The sequence below is a fragment of the Natator depressus genome, chromosome 8 (assembly GCF_965152275.1).
Source record: "Natator depressus isolate rNatDep1 chromosome 8, rNatDep2.hap1, whole genome shotgun sequence".
Taxonomy (NCBI): Eukaryota; Metazoa; Chordata; order Testudines; family Cheloniidae; genus Natator; species Natator depressus.
The window spans coordinates 52,891,625-52,910,976 of record NC_134241.1 but is presented as its reverse complement, the minus strand read 5'-3'; the positions used below and the strand labels follow the sequence as shown (position 1 = coordinate 52,910,976).

The 19,352-nt window shown below is 49.1% G+C and overlaps 1 protein-coding gene across 3 annotated transcripts in view; it reads right to left on the bottom strand.

The window, feature by feature from the left end:
* CACNA1E (calcium voltage-gated channel subunit alpha1 E) overlaps window positions 1-19,352 on the bottom strand; it is a 318,744-nt gene that overhangs the window by 111,865 nt on the left and 187,527 nt on the right. For all 3 annotated transcript variants that reach the window (XM_074961064.1, XM_074961066.1, XM_074961065.1), the window contains exon 9: window positions 13,100-13,203. In XM_074961064.1, coding sequence (XP_074817165.1) covers window positions 13,100-13,203 — 104 coding nt within the window. The remainder of the gene's footprint in view (window positions 1-13,099; window positions 13,204-19,352) is intronic.

Below are 19,352 nucleotides of genomic sequence, written 5' to 3'. Positions count from 1 at the left end.
TGTTCCGCCGCTTGTGCAGGGAAAGCCCCTGGCGGGCCGGGCCGGTTTGTTTACCTGCCACGTCCGCAGGTTCGGCCGATCGCGGCTCCCACTGGCCGCGGTTCCCTGCTCCAGGCCAATGGGAGCTGCTGGAAGCAGCGCGGGCCGAGGGACATACTGGCCGCCGCTTCCAGCAGCTCCCATTGGCCTGGAGCAGCGAACCGCGGTCAGTGGGAGCCACGATTGGCCGAACCTGCGGACACTGCAGGTAAACAAACCAGCCCGGCCCGCCAGGGGCTTTCCCTGCACAAGCGGCGGAACAAGTTTGGGAACCGCTGGTCTAGGCTGTTTGCACCCCAGAGGTCATGCCACAGTTTAACAACCAGGGGCTGACTGCTGACAGAGGTGAGCAATATAACCTAAAGGCTATAAGATTTGGACTCAGTCAGATTTCTGGTGGCAGTAAATTACCTGGTCCAATGCCCTTTCTCCAGCTTGTGCGGATTCAAACCTCAGCTCTGTCGCCATTGTGTCCCTAATGAAAGCAGCTGCCCTGATGAAGTGAGGGAGTGGGGCTGCCTTTGAGTTAGCTAGCCTATGTAGGACTTGAAAGAGAAGGAGCAAGACCTTGAACTGTACCCCAGGATTGCATTAGCAGAGAATAGAGTATTAGAGTAACATGCTCAGGCTGAGCTGTTCTGCTTAGCAGCTCGTGCTGTTGTGTGTTGCACCATCTCTAGATGATAGAAACCATCTTTTCTTTGTCAGGTCAAAGTAGAGCACGTTGAAGTAATCCAGTCTCCTAGTGTGAAAAACTCTAATCACTGTGGCTCGCTCTGTATCTGGGGGTATGTCTTCACCAGAGAGTTAGCCTGCGCTATAGCCTGGGTCTTGCCCCAAACCCTTCTTCCGTCCACACAGAAAAAGCTCTAACCTGGCATTAAGCCTGATTTATCAGGTACAGCTGAGGGTACAGGCTTGAGGTTGGGTTTTGCTTCAGCCTGGACTGGCAACCCCCCTGACTCCGCAGTGAGTACACTGGCTAATCATGCACGGGTGCACTTAGCCCTCCAGTGCTATCCCACAATTCCACCCGGGCTCTGCTTTCTTGTCTAACAGCTCCCTTTTTCTCCATTGTTTTTTAAACCCATGTTTGCCTGCTACATTTCTGCTGTTCTTCCACAGCATTTCGGTAGAGGTGCCATCCAAGAAATCCTTTTCCTGAGCAATCAGTTGGCCATAAGCTGGGATGTGAGATCAGTAAGGCCCATCACTTGGGGAAATGCCCCCAAATGACACCTTTATGTTTAGTGGACAGGAAAGAAACAGAGAGTCTGTCAGGTGCTCTATGTTGTGGTCTGCAGACTGGATTCCTTAATGACAATCTTCATTAAAAGTAGGGCTGTCAATTAATCACAGTTAATTCAAATGATTAACTCAAAACAAATTAACTTGACTAAAAAAATTTATTACAAGTAATATCCATTTTAATCGCACAGTTCAATAATAATAGAATACCAATTTATTATAAATATTTTTGGATGTTTTTCTATATTTTCACATATATCGATTTCAATTACAACACAGAATACAACGTATACTGTGCTCACTTTATATTATTATTTCTGATTACAAATATTTGCACTGTAAAAAAGATAAACAAAAGAAATCGCATTTTTCAGTTCACCTCTTACAAGTACTGTCATGCAATCTCTTTGTTGTGAAAGTGCAACTTACAAATGTAGATTTACATTTGCCCTTTTGTAGCCAGCATTGCAAGGTATTTACATGCCAGACATGCTAAACATTCATATACCCCTTCATGCTTCGGCCACCATTCCAGAGGACATGCTTCCATGCTGATGACACTCGTGACACTGATGACACTTGAAAAAAATAATGTGTTAATCACATTTGTGACTGAACTCCTTGGGGGAGAATTGTATGTCTCCTGGTCTGTGGTTTCACTCACATTCTGCCATATATTTTGTGTTATGGCAGTCTCGGATGACAACCCAGCACATGTTCGATTTAAGAACACTTTCACTGCAGATTTGACAAAATGCAAAGAAGGTACCAAAGTGAGATTTCTAAAGATAGCTACAGTGCTCAACCCAAGATTCAAGAATCTGAAGTGCCTCCCAAAATCTGAGAGGGACGAGGTGTGGAACATGCTGTCAGAAGTCTTAAAAGAGCAACACTCCAATGCAGAAACTACAAAACCCAAACCACCAAAACAGAAAATCAACTTTCTGTTGGCGGCATCTGACTAAGATGATGAAAATGAACATGCGTCAGTCTGTATTGTTTTGGATTGTTATGAAACAGAACCCGTCATCAGCATGGAAGCATGTCCTCTGGAATGGTGGCCAAAGCATGAAGGGGCATACAAATGTTTAGCATATCTGGCATGTAAATACCTTGCAACACTGGCTACCACAGTGCCATGCAAACGCCTAGTCTCATTTTCAGGTGACATTGTACATAAGAAATGAACAGCATTATCTCCCGTAAATGTAAACAAACTTGTTTGTCTTAGCAATTGGCTGAACAAGAAGTGAACTTGCAAGCTCTAAAATTTTACATTGTTTTATTTTTGAGTGGTTATATAAAAATATAATAATTCTACATTTGTAAGTTGCATTTTCATGGTAAAAAGATTTCATTACAATACTTGTATGAGCTGAACTGAAAAATACAATTTCTTTTGTTTGTCTTTTTTATAGTGCAAATATTTGTAATCAAAAATAATAATATAAAGTGAGCACTGTACACTTTATATTCTGTATTGTAATTGAAATCAATGTATGTGAAAATGTAGAAAACATCCTAAAAGATTTAAATAAATGGTATTTAATTGTCTAACAATGTGAATAAAACTGTGATTAATCGCGATTAAAAAAATAATCTCATGATTAATCATGATTAATTTTTTTAATTGTTTGACAGCCCTAAGTAAAAGCTCTCGCTGCCAAATGCTGTTGGCTTTCGCCTTCAGAACTGTTGCCATTCATAATGAGTAAGTCCACTTGGAGGTTATTTACCAGAGTATTAGACAGCAGCTCCACGCTAGCGGAGAGAGAGGGCACAACCTGCAAAGGCAATCGTACAGTGGCCAAGTTTAATGCATCGCTAAGAACCACGTAATATCCCACCAGCAATCCATGCCAGCACATGGGCTAGTACAGCACCATTGTGGACACAGTTACACGAGAAGCGCTTTGCTGGGGAGACACTCCACCCATGCTAAGACAGCCCAGCTAATTGCAGGGAAGACATACCCTAAGAGGTTAGGAAGTAGCCTCTTGGCCAGCTAAAGGTGAAAGAAGCTGTTTCCGACTACATGCTATCTGGGTATCCATTAGGTTGTGCACCATCTTTACAGGATGGCACGCACCCTCAATAGAGGGTGAGGTCACAATTTTCATTGGTTCCTTCAAATGCATCCCACTTCCCACCGGCATCGTCTTCTCCTGAGTACGCACAAGATAGCTAACCCTTTCTGACACTGGAAGAGCAGCGAGACAGCACTGCACATCCTAAAGGAGAGGTAGAGCAGAGTGTTGGGAGCACTTTGGCAAGACTGTATTCCATATCATCTCATGATTTCACACAGCAGCCACACATGTGTGGAATAAGACAGGTGATAGGACTGAGACCTGAGGAACTGGGCCCATGACAGCTCTCAGAAAGGAGTTGCTATTTGAGAGGAAGGAGCTAATGTAATTTAACCAGCTTAATTTGATTCCATCTATCACTGGTGAGGTCCAACAGGTCAGTGACAGCTCATGATTGAATAACGTCAAATGCTGCCAATAGCTTAATAGAGCTAAGTGTGGAAGTTTGGCCCTTGGAGAGTGCCCATCAGCATTACAAGTTTTGTCTCCATGCCAAACCCATGTCTGAAGTGAAATTGGAAGGCCTCTTGGATCTCAGAAGAGGTGTTTGCACTGCTGGAGCTAGCCAGCCATCGATTTCTGATGGATTGTACCCAGGAAAGGAGAGGTTAGAGACAGGGCATAAGTTGGCAGGTTTGTTGGCATCAGATGATAATTTTCTGAGCCCAGACCATATCAGTGCATGTTTTGGGGACGCTGGGAGTATGTGATTTCAGAGGAAAGCATTGCGGGGCTCTGTTAGAAACTACCCCCTTGGGTTCCACAAGTCACAAGGGAAAATGTCCCGGTTCACATTCGATGTCATGGCTTCCCCAGTGGCTTTCAGAATCTTTGCTTGTAAAGCTGGCCTAAAATCAGTCGGGAAAGGAGACGTGGCTTCCTTCTTTATCCCTAAAAAGAAAAGGAGGACTTGTGGCACCTTAGAGACTAACAAATTTGAAATCTTCTTTGTCCCTGACTCTACTTCCCCAGAGCTAGATAGTGTCTCAGACGCACTCAGACTGACACTCGCGCCAACTGTCTCAGACACTATTCCACAAAGCAGTGCAATAGCTTGATGGAAATACTTATTTTATGTCTAGGCATTTCATCACCATAGCACCTCAATGTCCCATGCTATCTGACTGCAAATAAACCTAGATCTGTGCAAAGAGTCCGGACGTGACAGACTCCCTAGGTTTTTGCAGTCTAACTATGACACTTGAGAGTTTAAAGGGAGGTTTTTGGCCTCTGGAGTACACCCCAATTACTTCCCCTAACACAACAGAAACCCTAGGCACAAAGGACGTATTATAAATTAATAAAGGCTAAAGAAGTCAAACAACATGTGTTCTAACCACAGCCTAATGCATGAACATTTTTATGACAATCAGACTTCATCCGACTGTGCGTCCCAGAAGAAGAAAAGTTTTCTACATTTTTGCCATAAAGGTCTCCACTGGGCACCTGTTAATGCTCCAGTAGTGGATATTAAGGGAACAGCCCAGATTCCCTGTCACACTGGGGCCTTGGCTCAAGTCACAGCGATTCACATTATGCCCCTCCCCCTCACAGCCATCCAACTTTCTGCTGCTCTGGAGTGAAGCTTCGCCCCCTCCTGCAGCACTGCAGTGGCAACATGTGCAGGAATCAGAGTAGCAGCCGTGTTAGTCTGTATTCACAAAAAGAAAAGGCGGACTTGTGGCACCTTAGAGACTAACCAATTTATTTGAGCATAAGCTTTCGTGAGCTACAGCTCACTTCATCGGATGCATTCAGTGGAAATACTGTATTTTCCACTGAATGCATCCGATGAAGTGAGCTGTAGCTCATGAAAGCTTATGCTCAAATAAATTTGTTAAGTCTCTAAGGTGCCACAAGTACGCCTTTTCTATGTGCAGGAATGTCACACTCTCGGTCTGTTGTCTGGGCATCTTGCAAAAGCCTAATCTTCTTCACCTGTCTCGGTCCTCCTGGCAGCTGAACAGGGTTGCTGTTCCCTAGGTATCTAGCACACCACTAGATCATCACCACTGCCAATTAGGCGAACCACCCTCTTGCATCCCTCCCCAATACAAATCCTCCTAAGAATAAATAAACAGTGGAAATGCCAGCCAGTGCCTGGGAAGATCACTAGACAGCTATCTCCAATGCAATGCAATGCAATCAGCAACAAGTTACCTTACATAGGCCCAGAACAGACAAACACCAAGACCTCAGCCTCACACAGAGCAAAGAAAGATCTGTGATCAGCAGACCCTTTGCCATCCACGGTCTTACTGCTGATGGGTCACCCAACCTGGTCTGCATCACAAACTCTTGGCTGGCTGACACTGCTGGACCAATGTGAGCTCACATTGTCTCATCTACCTAGGGGACTCTAGTCGTCACACACCCAGAGCAAAGGAGGGCAAATATGGAAGCAGAATAGCCATTCCCCTCTCTTCTGGGCTCAAATGCAGGAAACGTTCACTAAAAACAAAATCCTTTGAATGCATCTATTTAATCTGTGACTCCTTAGACAAGACTAACCTGGGAAATCTATGAACCTCCACACACCCACATGGTGATTAAGTTCACAAAATTCACTGCCTTGAAAGGCTTTAACGTCAGTGTAGATGATGCTTCTGACAGGTTAGCCCCAAGCCTCTTATCCTAACCTTCCACACTATGTTTCTCATAGGCATACTCTGAACCAGCACAGATACCTGGACACACTGGCCTGAATCCTAATGCTGGACATGAACATTCGTAATGCAAGAACCACCCAGTTCCAGTTGTATCACTTCCTCCTCTAGGAGGAAATAACTCCCCCTTATTGCAAGGCAGTGAGAAACCCACCCAACCCCCACTATAGTCTGCCCCCCAAAAAACTCTTGGACTTGGCCAGATTCCAGAATTTAATTATGGAAAACTACCCCGCCAAGAGGCCACAGAGAAGAGTCAATGAAGCAATACAACCACTATCTCTGATGGCTGCTATAAAGCACTCCCATCCACCCCGTCGCGCACACAGATTGCCACAGTTTTTGAACGATTTATGACAGGAAAAGAGGGGAAGAAGAAAGCTTAAGCATCAGAGATGAAAAAATGAAGTCTGAAACAGACAAATTTGGACCAACTTTCCTACAAACCTCCATCACTGCCATGAAGGAGGCAAAGAGAGCGTACCTGTTCCTTGCCACCCCAGACAGCAGATTTACACCCCACAGAGCCTACTGTTGTGAGGGATTACTTTTCCACATGGAGAAGATCACCCACATACGGAATTACCTCACAGACCACCAGGAACAAGCAGAAAGTGGGACCACTTCAGACATCAGCAAGAGCTGAGGGAATAACTGGTTATTTGGTTCAGTGACCAAAACAAGACATCAAAAAAACCCCCAAAATATCTGGTTCACTTCAAACTGAAACTGAATTTTTTGTTTTTTTCTTGCCAAAACAAAAAACTGAAAAAGTTTAGTTTTGGTCAAACGAATCGTTTGAACATCCTTTCAAAATGGCGTTTTGAAACAAAACGTTTCATTTCAAAACAAAATGTTGAAATGGGTCATTTAGACTTTTAAGAATTTTTCCCCCTGTGTTTTATCCAGCTGAAATTATATGCCAAATTTGACACAAATTCGCCAATAGTCTCAATCACCCCAAAACTGCATTATTCAGCGTATTTACTATTGGACTGAAAACTTTCGCCCAGATCTGTCAGCTAATCTGAGGGAAGAGTAGAAAGGACAGTTCCAATTTTCGATCCTGCACCTTGAAACATCCCCGAGCATTTCACCAGCTTCACAAACAGGAATTATTCCATCTAGTGCTGGGTAATAGCTGCCTGTGGGGTGGTATCCAACAACAATTCAGCGGTACTCATGAACTCTACAGAACCACTGAGAACGGGAAATGAAGAAGAGTACCATCATGGACTGAAACCTGAGGAGAAATGAATTAGGCATAATACCGACCTGGATGCTAAGCTCAATATCCCGACTCTTACTTAAGTAGATCTACAGTGAGATGGGAATGTTTCATCTAAAAAATAGCACGTCTCTACCACTGCTCCCACTAGCGCTAAGCTGGGACACTGTGTTGATTGTCTGACATTAATATCGAAGAGGACTAAACATCTGGGTTTGACATAATCAGCCAGTGAATGACATCTGAGGAACACTTATCTGACATTACAGCTATTATACGCCCTCCATAACCCCGTTTACTATCCAAATCATTATCATTATTATTATTCACGGTGTCTCAATGGTGCTCAGAGCCGACATCAAATAGTACAGGACAATGGTCATTATGCAGGTCACAAAATGGAACTGCTGTTTCCGTGGTGTCCTTGTCATAACTCATTCCTTCTCCAGCTGCCTGGATGTGTTAGGTGACTAAGGATAGAAAAGGGTCCTTCCAAGCACTGAGCCACCCCAGAAACCAGAAAGGCTGCATCCATTCATTCCCAGGCATTTGGAGTGTCAAGTCATTATTGTCCTACCAGCACGACTCCATGTGTCACAACGCAGAGCAGCACATGGGGCTACGAAGACCACGCACCTGCGCTGAGCTCCCCGGGCTTTACAATGGAAAGTCAGCTTGTGGGATACATTTTCTCCCCCCACATGGCTGTTCATGGACAGCCCCAGTTCAGTCCTTCTGTGCAGGCCTCCGGAATGATGGAAAAGGCGGATTAGAGAGGAGATCGACTTGCTGAAATTGTTCTCTTCTTGCTCATCTCATGCTCTAAGCCTCTGACAGTATTTCAGGACATGCCGGTGCAGTTATGGTTCATCACCATGGAGACAAGAAGCTCTGTTTCTCTTCAATCCCCAGCTAATGGGTTTCATTAAACTCCCATGTCCTCAGAGACAAGTAAAACGGTTCCAACGCTGCTGTCTGCACGCACCAGACCCCGCACTCACAGCTCAGCCATACCCTGCGCTCAGAACTGCACCCTGCACTCACACCCAAAGCATCCACACCCCGCACTCACAGAGAGCTCAGCCACCCCCTGCACTCACAGCCACAGCCCGCACTCACACACAGCTCAGCCACACCCCGCACTCACACACAGCTCAGCTACAGCCCGCACTCACAGCCACACCCCGCACTCACACACAGCTCAGCCACCCCCTGTACTCACACACAGCTCAGCTACAGCCCGCACTCACAGCCACAGCCCGCACTCACAGAGAGCTCAGCCACATGCCCCACTCACACACAGCTCAGCCACACCCCGCACTCACGGCCACACGCACACCTTGCACTCACACAGCTCAGCCACCCCCTGCACTCACACACAGCACATGCACACCTCACACTCACACTCAGCTCAGCCATCCCCTGCACTCACAGCTCAGCCATACCCTGAGCTCAGAGCGCACCCCACACTCACACAGAGCTCAGCCACACCCCGCACTCACAGACAGCTCAGCCACACCCTGCACTCCCAGCCACACCCTGCACTCACATACTGCTCAGGCACAGCCCACACTCCCAGCCACATCCCACACTCTGAGACACCCCCTGCACTCACACTCAGCTCAGCCACACCCCACACTCCCAGCCATATCCCCCAGTCCCATACAGCTCAGCCCACCCCCCGCGCACTCCCACACAGAAAGAGCCAACACACATAGCCACATCCTATACTCACCTCACTCTCTCACACGCAGGTTAGGGCTTCACTTGGATCTGGGGGTCTGATTCCCAGCTCGCGTAGACGGACTCACACTAGCTCCCATCAAGCTGGCATGCTGAAGATAGAAATGTAGCCAGGCAGCAGCAAGAGACTACATGGACTAGCCACCCTGGGTGCACTCTCAGCATGGCGAGCCTGTGCTGCTGCTCACCCCTGCCCAAGCTGCACGGCTATGTTTAGCATGCTCGCTGTATGAGAACTAGCACTGGTATGTCTATTTAGGAATCACACCCCTAGCTCCAACTGTAGACACAGCCATACACATGTCATAGCCACGCCCATGCCCTAGATCCTGATCCACAAGCTACATAGCTAACCAGCCTGCAGCACACACTACAGGTCCCACACACTCTACTTCTATGCTCTAGCCCCCTATGCCCCACCTCCCAACACTCTCTCTGTGTGCCCACCCCCTACACCTTAAACACCCCCCCACCTGACACCCAAACTATACACCACACACTCTCCCCCCAGGAACACAACGATCCAGACCATTTTCCCTGATGGCTTTCGGCATCAAATGGGAGGCTACATTAAAACACAAACTTCACATTGAAGAGAGAACAGCCAGCCCTTCCTGCCCTCATTCTTCTGCCCCCAGTGAGATGGCTCAGCTAGAACCACCCAGGTAGAAGGAAACACTCCAGTTCAGCCTCTTGCTGCCCCTGCTCCACGTCCTGCTGCCAACACCCCTTTCCAGTTCAGGATTTATCTGCACACCAGTTCTCCCTGGCTGCTGCAGCTTCACAGGCTCCTCCCGAAGCTCATGAGGCATCTGTCACGACAGCGCTGTGAGCTCTCCAGCCAAAGGAGATGCCATTCCTGGCTTTAAAAGAGGAGATCCCAACACCAGGGCTGACTCAGACCAGCTCTTGAAAGACCCCCTAGACTGCATTTTCCATTCATATTGTGCCAACTGTCCCTGTCTAGGTGGGGTTGAGGAGCCAGACAAGAAGAGAGAGAGCAAAGTATGTGTGTAGTGTTAGTAGTGACGGAACTATACGTGCTCTGGTTGGCTGCTCGGAGCAACCGCCCTCTATGACCCTGCGATACCAAGACAGCGTCCCAGCCTGGTGACTCGACAGCTCTTCACCCCCAAACACAAACCATCATGTGACACTGCATCAGCCATAACAGCAAGACACGAGTGACAAGCCAGGTCCAGACATCCCAAGTGGAGAACTGGGGAGCTGAACCCAAAAGAATAAGCAGCTGAGTCAACTGATTGGAGCCAATGGTATTGTGTTATAAAAATGTTTCTAGTACGGTCTTTTATTAAAGCTTGTATCTGAACTTAATGATCATTATGAGACATGTGCAGAGCATAGTTATGAATTCATGTATATATAGAGAACTGAGCTCATAAACTTCAGCTCCACCTCACAGCAGGACAGCGAGCAATCAGACAAGGCGAAGTACCCTCCGAACCAGGTATTTACACAAAACCAGACACGTAATGAATAATGATCCATTGAACAATCCAGGAAAAGACAATGCTGGGCCACTGAAGTTATTGGAAAGACATTGAGAGACCTGAGGATTTCCCCACTTTGAATATCTATAATGACTGAAGAAAATAAACCTGCAAATCCCTTAACTATGGAAGGGGTTGGAAGTAAAAGGCATTCGGAACTTGAGGGACAGCCTGTAGGCGGGAAGCTATCCATGAAAGGCTGCTGGGTACGCTGGGAAATTGTTCAATGGCAATAGATAACTTGTATTAGCGAAGGGATTTTATCTAATACAGAAGTAAAGTCAGAGATTGCATCTTTTATGTTTCTTTTCTGTGTAACCGGTATGTGTTTGCTCTCCCCTACTATTTCATCTCTGAATTTGTGGTTTTTCTAGTAAATAAACCTTGTGTTTATTTTTATCCCAAGCAGGTCTCAGTGTGCAAACTGTGTGGAGTGTGGGGGCCAAAGCGAACTGATAACTGGGGGGCTGGTTTCACACCTTCGGGGTAGGGGAGGCAAACCAGAGGGGAAAGGTCTGAGTGTCCAGTAATTAAGAACTTAGGGAGGACAGATTTGGGGAGACTCGGCACTGAAATGGCCATTGGGGTCACCCCGCCAGGAGTAACTGGGCAGGTGGAAGCCAGGATGAGACCTTGTGCTTGTGGGCAGGCTGCTGGTGTTGGCGCTTTCAGCCACAGCAGCACAGCATTAAGTCACCCCAGCGTTACAGGGCAGACGGTGACAGAACCCCTTCCTGGTCTGGGTGAGCCTCCAAACACCACAATGAGGCAGTAGCAGCTGGCTGTATGGCACCAGAGAGCAAGCCCATTACATTGTGTGTCTCTTGTCTTTTAGCACGGCTTGGGAGATTCAGAAAGGCTGGAAATGGGCTGAGCTTTCACATCATACCAGAGGCTGGGTGGAGTGACAGGGCCCAGCAGCCCGCCTGCTAGGCAAATGACCTACTGTGTGACCAACCTGTGGCATCCTCCTCCCCCGGAGAAGCTACTGAGATGTGTGGAGCTGGTGTGCTGAGGATTAGCAGGGAAGGTGGTGTGGAGGGCAGAAGTCTGTGTCATGCACTAAGCCGAGTAGAGAGAATGTCCAACATGATGAGACAAAGCCAACTCTAAACCTAGTTTCAGAGTAGCAGCCGGGTTAGTCTGTATTCACAAAAAGAAAAGGAGGACTTGTGGCACTTTAGAGACTAACCAATTTATTTGAGCGTAAGCTTTCGTGAGCTACAGCTCACTTCATCGGATGCATGTTTTCTTCTTTGGAAAAGTAAACGTCTGGTGAGACTGGGACCATGTCAAGGGAACTGTGCGCGGTCGATAACTGCAAGTGGCATTTGATGCTCCAGAGACACTTATACCAAAATACAAAACATCCTGCCCAGACCAAAAGAGGACTGGCCAGCAGCAGCAGCGGTACAATCACATCGACGAGCTGGGAGGGACCAGGGGGCATGAGATACGTTAGTCTTGCTAATACAGCTGCATCAAGGGGGCCTTTCTCACTCCACTAGTGGCTGCACTTCTGAGCAGGCAGCCGTGGAGGGAACAATGCAGCTATTCACATTTGTGAGCAAGTTCACAGCTATTCACAGATTCCAAGGCCAGAAGGGATCACTGTGATCATCTAGCCTGACCTCCTGTACAGCACAGGCCATAGAGCTTCCCCAAAATAATTCGTAGAGTGTGTCCTTCAGAAAAATATGCTGTTGTGATTTAACAATCGTCAGTGATGGAGAATCCACCGTGACCCTGGGGAAATTGTTCCAGTGGTTAATTCCTCCCACTGTTAAAAATGTACACCTTATTTCCGGTCTGCATTTGTCTAGCTTCAACTTCCAGCCATTGGAACGTGTTAGGCCTTTCTCTCCTTGATTGAAGAGCCCAATATGAAATATTTGTTCACCATGCAGCTACTCAGAGACTGTCATCAAGTTATTCCTTAATGTTCTCTTTGCTAAGCTAAATACACTGAGCTCCTTGAGTCTATCTACCCCAGCTTCTCCTGTTAACACATCCCAGGATCACTTTAGCCCTTTTGGCCACAGCGTCGCACTGGGAACTCATGTTCAGCTGATTATTCACCACAACCCCCAAATCTTTTTCAGGGTCTCTGCTTCCCAGGAGAGAGTCCTGCATCCCCTAATATGGCCTGCATACTTCGTGTCTAGATGTCTACATTTACATTTAGCCATGTTAAAAAAACACATTCTTTGCTTGTGCCAATTTACTGAGCGATCCAGATCGTTCTGTCCTCTTCATTATCTACCACTCCCCCAGTTTTTGTGTCATTTGCAAACTTGATCAGTGATGATTTTATGTTTTCTTCCAGGTCAATGATACAAAAGTTAAGTAGCTTATGGACAAGAACAGATCTCTTTGGGACCCCACTAGAAACACTATTGCAGGCCAAGCCTTCCCCAGGAGGAGTCACTGAAGGGAAAGCTGAAGGAGGGCTGAGCACGAGGAAGCTCCCAAATACCCCAGCGCTAATCCAAGAGCAACCAGTGACTGGGTCAGGACACAGCAGGGTTAACAGGGGTTAATGGACCCAAAAGAAGGGGAAAGCAGCTTGCTTACCCGGAAAGCACTCCCAGGACAAGGTTAAGAACAAAGAAGGAGCCGATGATGATGAGGGGGATGAAGTACAGCCAGTTCCAGGTGGCTCCTAAGGCATCATTGGTCTGAAAGGGAAAAAAAAAAAAAAACAGCATTACACTGTATTCCACCTCTGTGTGACCATGAAGGGCTCCAGTTACTTCATCCCCAGGGTCTATAACCAGGGCCCTGTGTGCCCCGGGATTCCACAGCCACGGAGCCGTCTGCAGAATCCTGCTTGTTGCCCAAGCGCCATAGAACTGGCTATTCCACCCTCCCACCCATGTAATTCATTGAAGTTGCCATTTGGTACCCAACACTGGATGGAAGCCTTTGCTCCCTGCCTCCACCCTGCCTGTGCTGTCCTGTACTGGCCCTTTAAAGGGCAGAGCAGGAGCCAGAGAGGGAGAAACTGGCTTGGCATCTTCCTGTCCTGAGCCAAAAGCACATCCAGACCTGCCCTGATCCAGCTAGGGAGGAGCCAGTTGTCGCACCTTGGAGCGGTGTTGTTTGGAGCTCTCACCACCAGGCTGGATTAGGCTGAGGAGCTGTGCCATGCTCAGACAGCTCTGCTCCCCGCTCAGCCCTGATGGATATGGGCAGAGGTCTGGGGAGCCATGGTATCTGCAGAGCGGCACCACAGCAGGCCTGAGAAGGAGAACTGAGGCTTGGGAGGGAAGCTGCTCTAAACTGGCTCAGCTGCCCTTGTTTCCCCAGGGACTGTGCAGCAGTGACCTGCGGTGGGGGTGGGGGGCTGGGCTCAGAGCTGGGCTCAGAGCTGGGCCGGGTGGTAGCGAGGTTGAGAAGAAAAGGAGGACTTGTGGCACCTTAAAGACTAACCAATTTATTTGAGCATAAGCTTTTGTGAGCTACAGCTCACTTCATTGGAGGTTGAGAAGGGAACTGGAGCTGTGAGCGTTAGAACTGGCCTGCATGGAAAGCACTGAGTACCCAGCACAGAACACCTTATGTGGTGCTGAGCTGCTGCTGGCTTATGAGCTTCCTGGACAGTCAATGCTCAAAGCTCTGCATGCCAAGCTGCAGCAGCCTGGAGGGAAAGAGAGAGGTTGGTGCCCGCTCTGACACTGCACACAGTGGCATACAGCCAGAATCCCAGCTCTGGCTTTATGCCAAATCTTTACACAAACATCAGGAGCTGGGCACTTGGGGGTTTGCATGCAAACTCTTACAGAGTCCCAGTTCCTCTGCTTCTGTTCCAGTGCTTTTCCCCAAGCCTCTCCCTCCAGTTATGTCCCAAGGGAAGGGAGGGGAGCTAAACTGATTCATTAGCTGGGCTGGCTCCTGGCAGCAGGCCGCCTGCTGAACTGGGCTGGGGTGCGAAGGGGACGGATACTGCAGGCAGTAGGCTGGAGGCTGTGCCAGAGAATTTAGGGGGCCTTGCCCCATAATACACGGGGCCTTGGCTATTGCACTGCCCTACGGAAGCACAGGTCAAATAACAAACAAAATGAGTATTGCTCATGTCTGAGTCTCCTGGAATAGAGCTAAGGCGGCTGGACACCCTGGCTGCAATGGAGAGAATGGCACCACGTTAGCTGCAGGAGGTCAGACTAGATCAGGGGTAGGCAACCTATGTGGCACGTGAGCTGATTTTCAGTGGCACTCACACTGCCCGGGTCCTGGCCACCGGCCCAGGGGGCTCTGCGTTTTAATTTAATTTTAAATGAAGCTTCTTAAACATTTTAAAAACCTTATTTACTTTACATACAACAATAGTTTAGTTATATATTAAAGACTTATAGAAAGAGACCTTCTAAAAACGTTAAAATGTATTACTGGCACGCAAAACCTTAAATTAGAGCGAATAAATGAAGACTCGGCACACCACTTCTGAAAGGTTGCCGACCCCTGGACCAGATGATCACAATGGTCCCTTCTGGTCTGAAAATCTATGAGTCTATGAGCTCGAGTATGGCCACAGACACTACCGGTCCTACCAAACAATGTTTTATCTTGATCCAAATAAAGGATGGAGAATCGTACCCGGAGACAGAGTGTCTGAGCAGGCCACGCCTTGGCATACTAGAGAAGGCAGCTGAAATCTGCTCCATTATATGCAAACCAGGGGAGGTTCTCAGTCTCCTGACACATAGCGAATGCTGCCCTCCAAGGGAAAGAATGGGCACAGCTCCAGCCCAAGTCTTCCCCTAAAACGGGTCATCCCATGCACATGAACCAGGAACCCCTCTTCTCTTCTCCACCTCTACTGCAGTTCTGTGCTCTCTGCCCTAGTGTGACAAGAAAGTGGCAGTCTCATTACGGCTTGGGACCTCTAGCGTTCCTCCAACACAACCTTCCTCCTCTGGACTGGAACATGGAGCCAGGACTTGTGCCAAAGGAGGGAACTGGCACAGACACACTGCTCCTCTCCTCGTTATCCCAAAAGAAATTGACTGATGACCAGAACTATCTGAGAGGAGGGAGGAAGGTGGCAGTTTGACTCATGTATTGCTCTTCTGGATGTGCAGATGATAATGCTGGCTCAGGCCAGGCACGGAGCAGACAAGTGCTGTGTAAACTTCACTCGCACAACTCTGCCAGTCTGACCCACAGAGCAGCCTCTGCCACTCCAATCCTGGCCCCGTCACACTGTTCTGCTGGTGCCCCTCAGGGCTGACTTGCAGCATCTCCTTGCTATTCTAGGGCCCCTCAGAACCGCTGTATAAATACATCTCCTGGGTGACCTTCAGCACCCTCTGCTCTTCCAGCCCTGTTGTTTCTGATAACAAAGCTCAGTCACCGCCCCATTATTTCAGAGCTGAGCCTCTCCTACACACAGTGCTGCCAGTGCACTCTGTAAGCTGAGGAAGTGAGTGAATACCTAGGACCAAGGCCAGCCAGCTCATTTCACACACTGAGAGTCTAGATTGGGAAGCCATTTCCCTACTCCATCACCTAGAACCCCTCAGAAGGCCTCCCACTAACTGAATAGCAGCAGAGACTCGGACTGCTGACAGCATCTGCCTGAGCCAGTCACCTCAGCGGATGACAAGGAGTCCTCCCCTGCCCCACAGGACAGGGACACGCTCTCGGTGCTCCTCGCTCAGTACAGACAGGGATTTACAGTGCCAAACCCAGGCTGAAATGTTGTGCCTCTCCCCTTTCCTCCTCCACCAGTCCCACAATGCCATCTCAAAGCTGGGGTAAAAACTCTTCCTCCCCACAGAGCCTGGATTCTAGTTATACACCATTGTAGGCAGTGCAAGCATTGGCACCCAGCCCTCTCTGTCACCTCCCCTCCATCCCACCGCAGCTGACCAAACTTGGGGATACAGACACTGTTGGTCCCCGCATCATGACCTGACAGGTGGGTGGATGGGGACACATTTCCTCCTCTCTCCCCGCTATAATCACACCTATCATTGTAATGGCCTCCCACTAGGGCGCGACCAGCCCGCGGACGGGTGGGAGTCAGGTTTCGCATTACAATTAAGGAAGAGATAAGCAACTTCATTGCATAGAATTCTTCCTTCTCAACTCGGGCCACGCTTCACAGATGCAAACACTGTGGGTTTTGTATTGCTTAGCATGGTGTGGACGAGACAAAAGAGAGCCCAGAATAAAGTCAGGCGGGGAATGTGCAAAGAGAAAAACCTCACATTCCGCTCTGTGCATGGCTTCAGGCCTTACCTCCTTGGAGAGGATGGGTCTCAGCTGTTGTGTTTGGATGGGATGGAAACTTCTCTAGAGTCCAAGAGTGTTTGATTTGGTATTTTGCTCCATCCCATCCAAACACGGCAGCTGAGACCCATCCTTCTCTCCAAGGAGGTAAGGCCTGAAGCCATGCACAGAGCGGAATGTGAGGTTTTTCTCTTTGCACTTTCCCCACCTGACTTCATTCTGGGCTCTCTTTTGTCTCGTCCACACCATGCTAAGCAATACAAAACCCACAGTGTTTGCATCTGTGAAGCGTGGCCCGGGTTGAGAAGGAAGAATTCTATGCAATGAAGTTGGCATCTCAGCTAGAGGCTGCCAATGTTTGTCCTTCTAGTTTGGGGTTATTCCAAACTAGAAGGACACGTCTAGTCTGACCATGTCGTTGTTAATAGCGTATCAACCGTCCTGCATTATGGCCTCACTGGTGAGACTCAGAGGAACAGAAAGAGAAGATGCCAGCGCCCAGGAGAGCACTAACCACAGGGCCAAACCATATCAGCTTCAAAGGCTTCTAGCGAGCACCGCTCCGTAACATCTCAATACAATTATTCACTGAGCCTTTTAATAAAGCAGTGCCCCATCTCCACCTCACTGCCACTTCCTAGTTCCCATTTGTCCTCTTCTCAAGTCATCTGCGCATGACGCCGGCCCGAGCAGTGATGCGGCAAAACGTGACCGTCTGGGGGAGGTGGCATCAATCTTGTTGGAATGAAAGATTCTTTTTTTCCTAACGCTAATTAAGCCCTCATTTTCATCTGACTCATCGGCAGTGCATCTCCAGATCAGCCAGGGTAGAAGCCACCACGAGTCTCTTCAAAAAGAAAAGTAATCTCCAAAGATTGGAAGAACAGGCCAAAAAAAAATCTCCAAGGGGGGAAAAAAGCTCCCTTCTTAACAGGAGATGACAAATTGCTAGCTAAAACCCCTGAGCTGTGACATTGGTTCCTCACTTTCTGTGCCTCCCAGCCCTGCCTTGCCTCCCAAAGGCTTTTAATGTAAGTGAAGCCAATGCACTAAATCAGGGGTGGGCAAACTTTTTGGCCTGAGGGCCACATCAGGGTTGCGAAAGTGTATGGAGGGCCAGGTAGGGAAGGCTGTGCCCCCCCAAACAGCCTGGCCCTACCTCCTATCCGACCCTTCCCACTTCCCACCCCCTGACTGCCCTCCTCAGAACCCCTGACCCATCCAATCCCCCTTGCTCTTGTCCCCTGACTGCCCCCTCCCCGGGACCCCCCACCCCGACAGGCCCCCCGGGATTCCCACCCCCCACCCAACCCCCCGCCCCGACTGCCCCAACCCCTATCCACACCCCCTCCCCCTGATAGGCTGCCCGGGACTCCCACGCTTATCCAACGCCCCCGTTCCCCGTCTCGATCCCCCGAGAACCTCCGCCCCATCCAACCTCCCCCTGCTCCCTGTCCCCTGACTGCCCCGACCCCTATCCACACCCCCGCCCCTAACCACCCCCCAGGACTCCCTGCCCCTTATCCAACCCCCCGGCCACAGCCCCCTTACCATTCCGCTCAGAGCAGCATGTTTGGCAGCCGCAACACCCAACCTGAGCCAGACACGCTGCCACGCTGCCCTGCAGGAGCACGCAGCCCCGCTGCCCAGAGCACCGCCCGCGTGGTGGCATGGCTGCAGGGGAGGGGGAACAGCAGGGGAGGGGCTGGGGGCTAGCCTCCCCGACCAGGAGCTCAGGGGCCAAGCAGGATGGTCCCGCGGGCCATAGTTTGCCCACCTCTGCTCTAAATGCTCCTGAAAAGACCAAATCAAGGCTTTGAAGCAGCTCCTGCCGTCAGCCCAGAACAGACTGTGACACTGAGTGTTGGGAGGTAGTGAAAAAGGGCCAAATGGGACTACATCCTCTGTCCAGGAGGCAGGCAGCCCATTTCCTGATCCCCCCCAAGATAGCGCCACTGTACATCACTGCCTTTCTCTCTGCCCTAATACCTGCCTGCTGATGCTCCCAGGCTTTGTGTCTCTCTCTTGTTGTCTCTGCCTTGCTTTCCTCACCTGCAGACTCTAATTACTGAGAGTGACACACAAACGAGAGGGGGATCATGACAGACGGTGAAAGCAGCTTGGGGGCGGCGGTGCACCTGTGCCGGGAAAATGGTCTCAATTACCAGCCATTTCAGCCGTGACGCAGCGGCAATGTTTTCTTTGATGAACGTGCCCAGCTGGGGGCGGTGCCACTTCTTGAAGTAAACAGTCACACACGGCAATTATCACATTAACCTCCGGAGGGGAGTGCGGGAGAGATGGGCGGATGGATGAGGTGGCGGTGGCGGAGCGGGGATTAGAACCCGTGTCTCTCCACGCTTTGCAGGCAGCGCAAAGAGGGGCGTCTCCTGCCTTTCCCAAGTCCTTTGGGGAAGACGGGAAATCAAAGCCAGATGAGAGGAGAAGCCCAATTCGTAAAGCACCGGAAAAATGGAAGCAAAGCTCCCATCTCTCCAAAGGCATCTGCCCACAGCCAGGCTGGACTTGGGTGCGAGGCAGAGGTTCATTCCTCTTCCAGTCCTTCACACGTCTCTCCAAAGGACCCTGCATT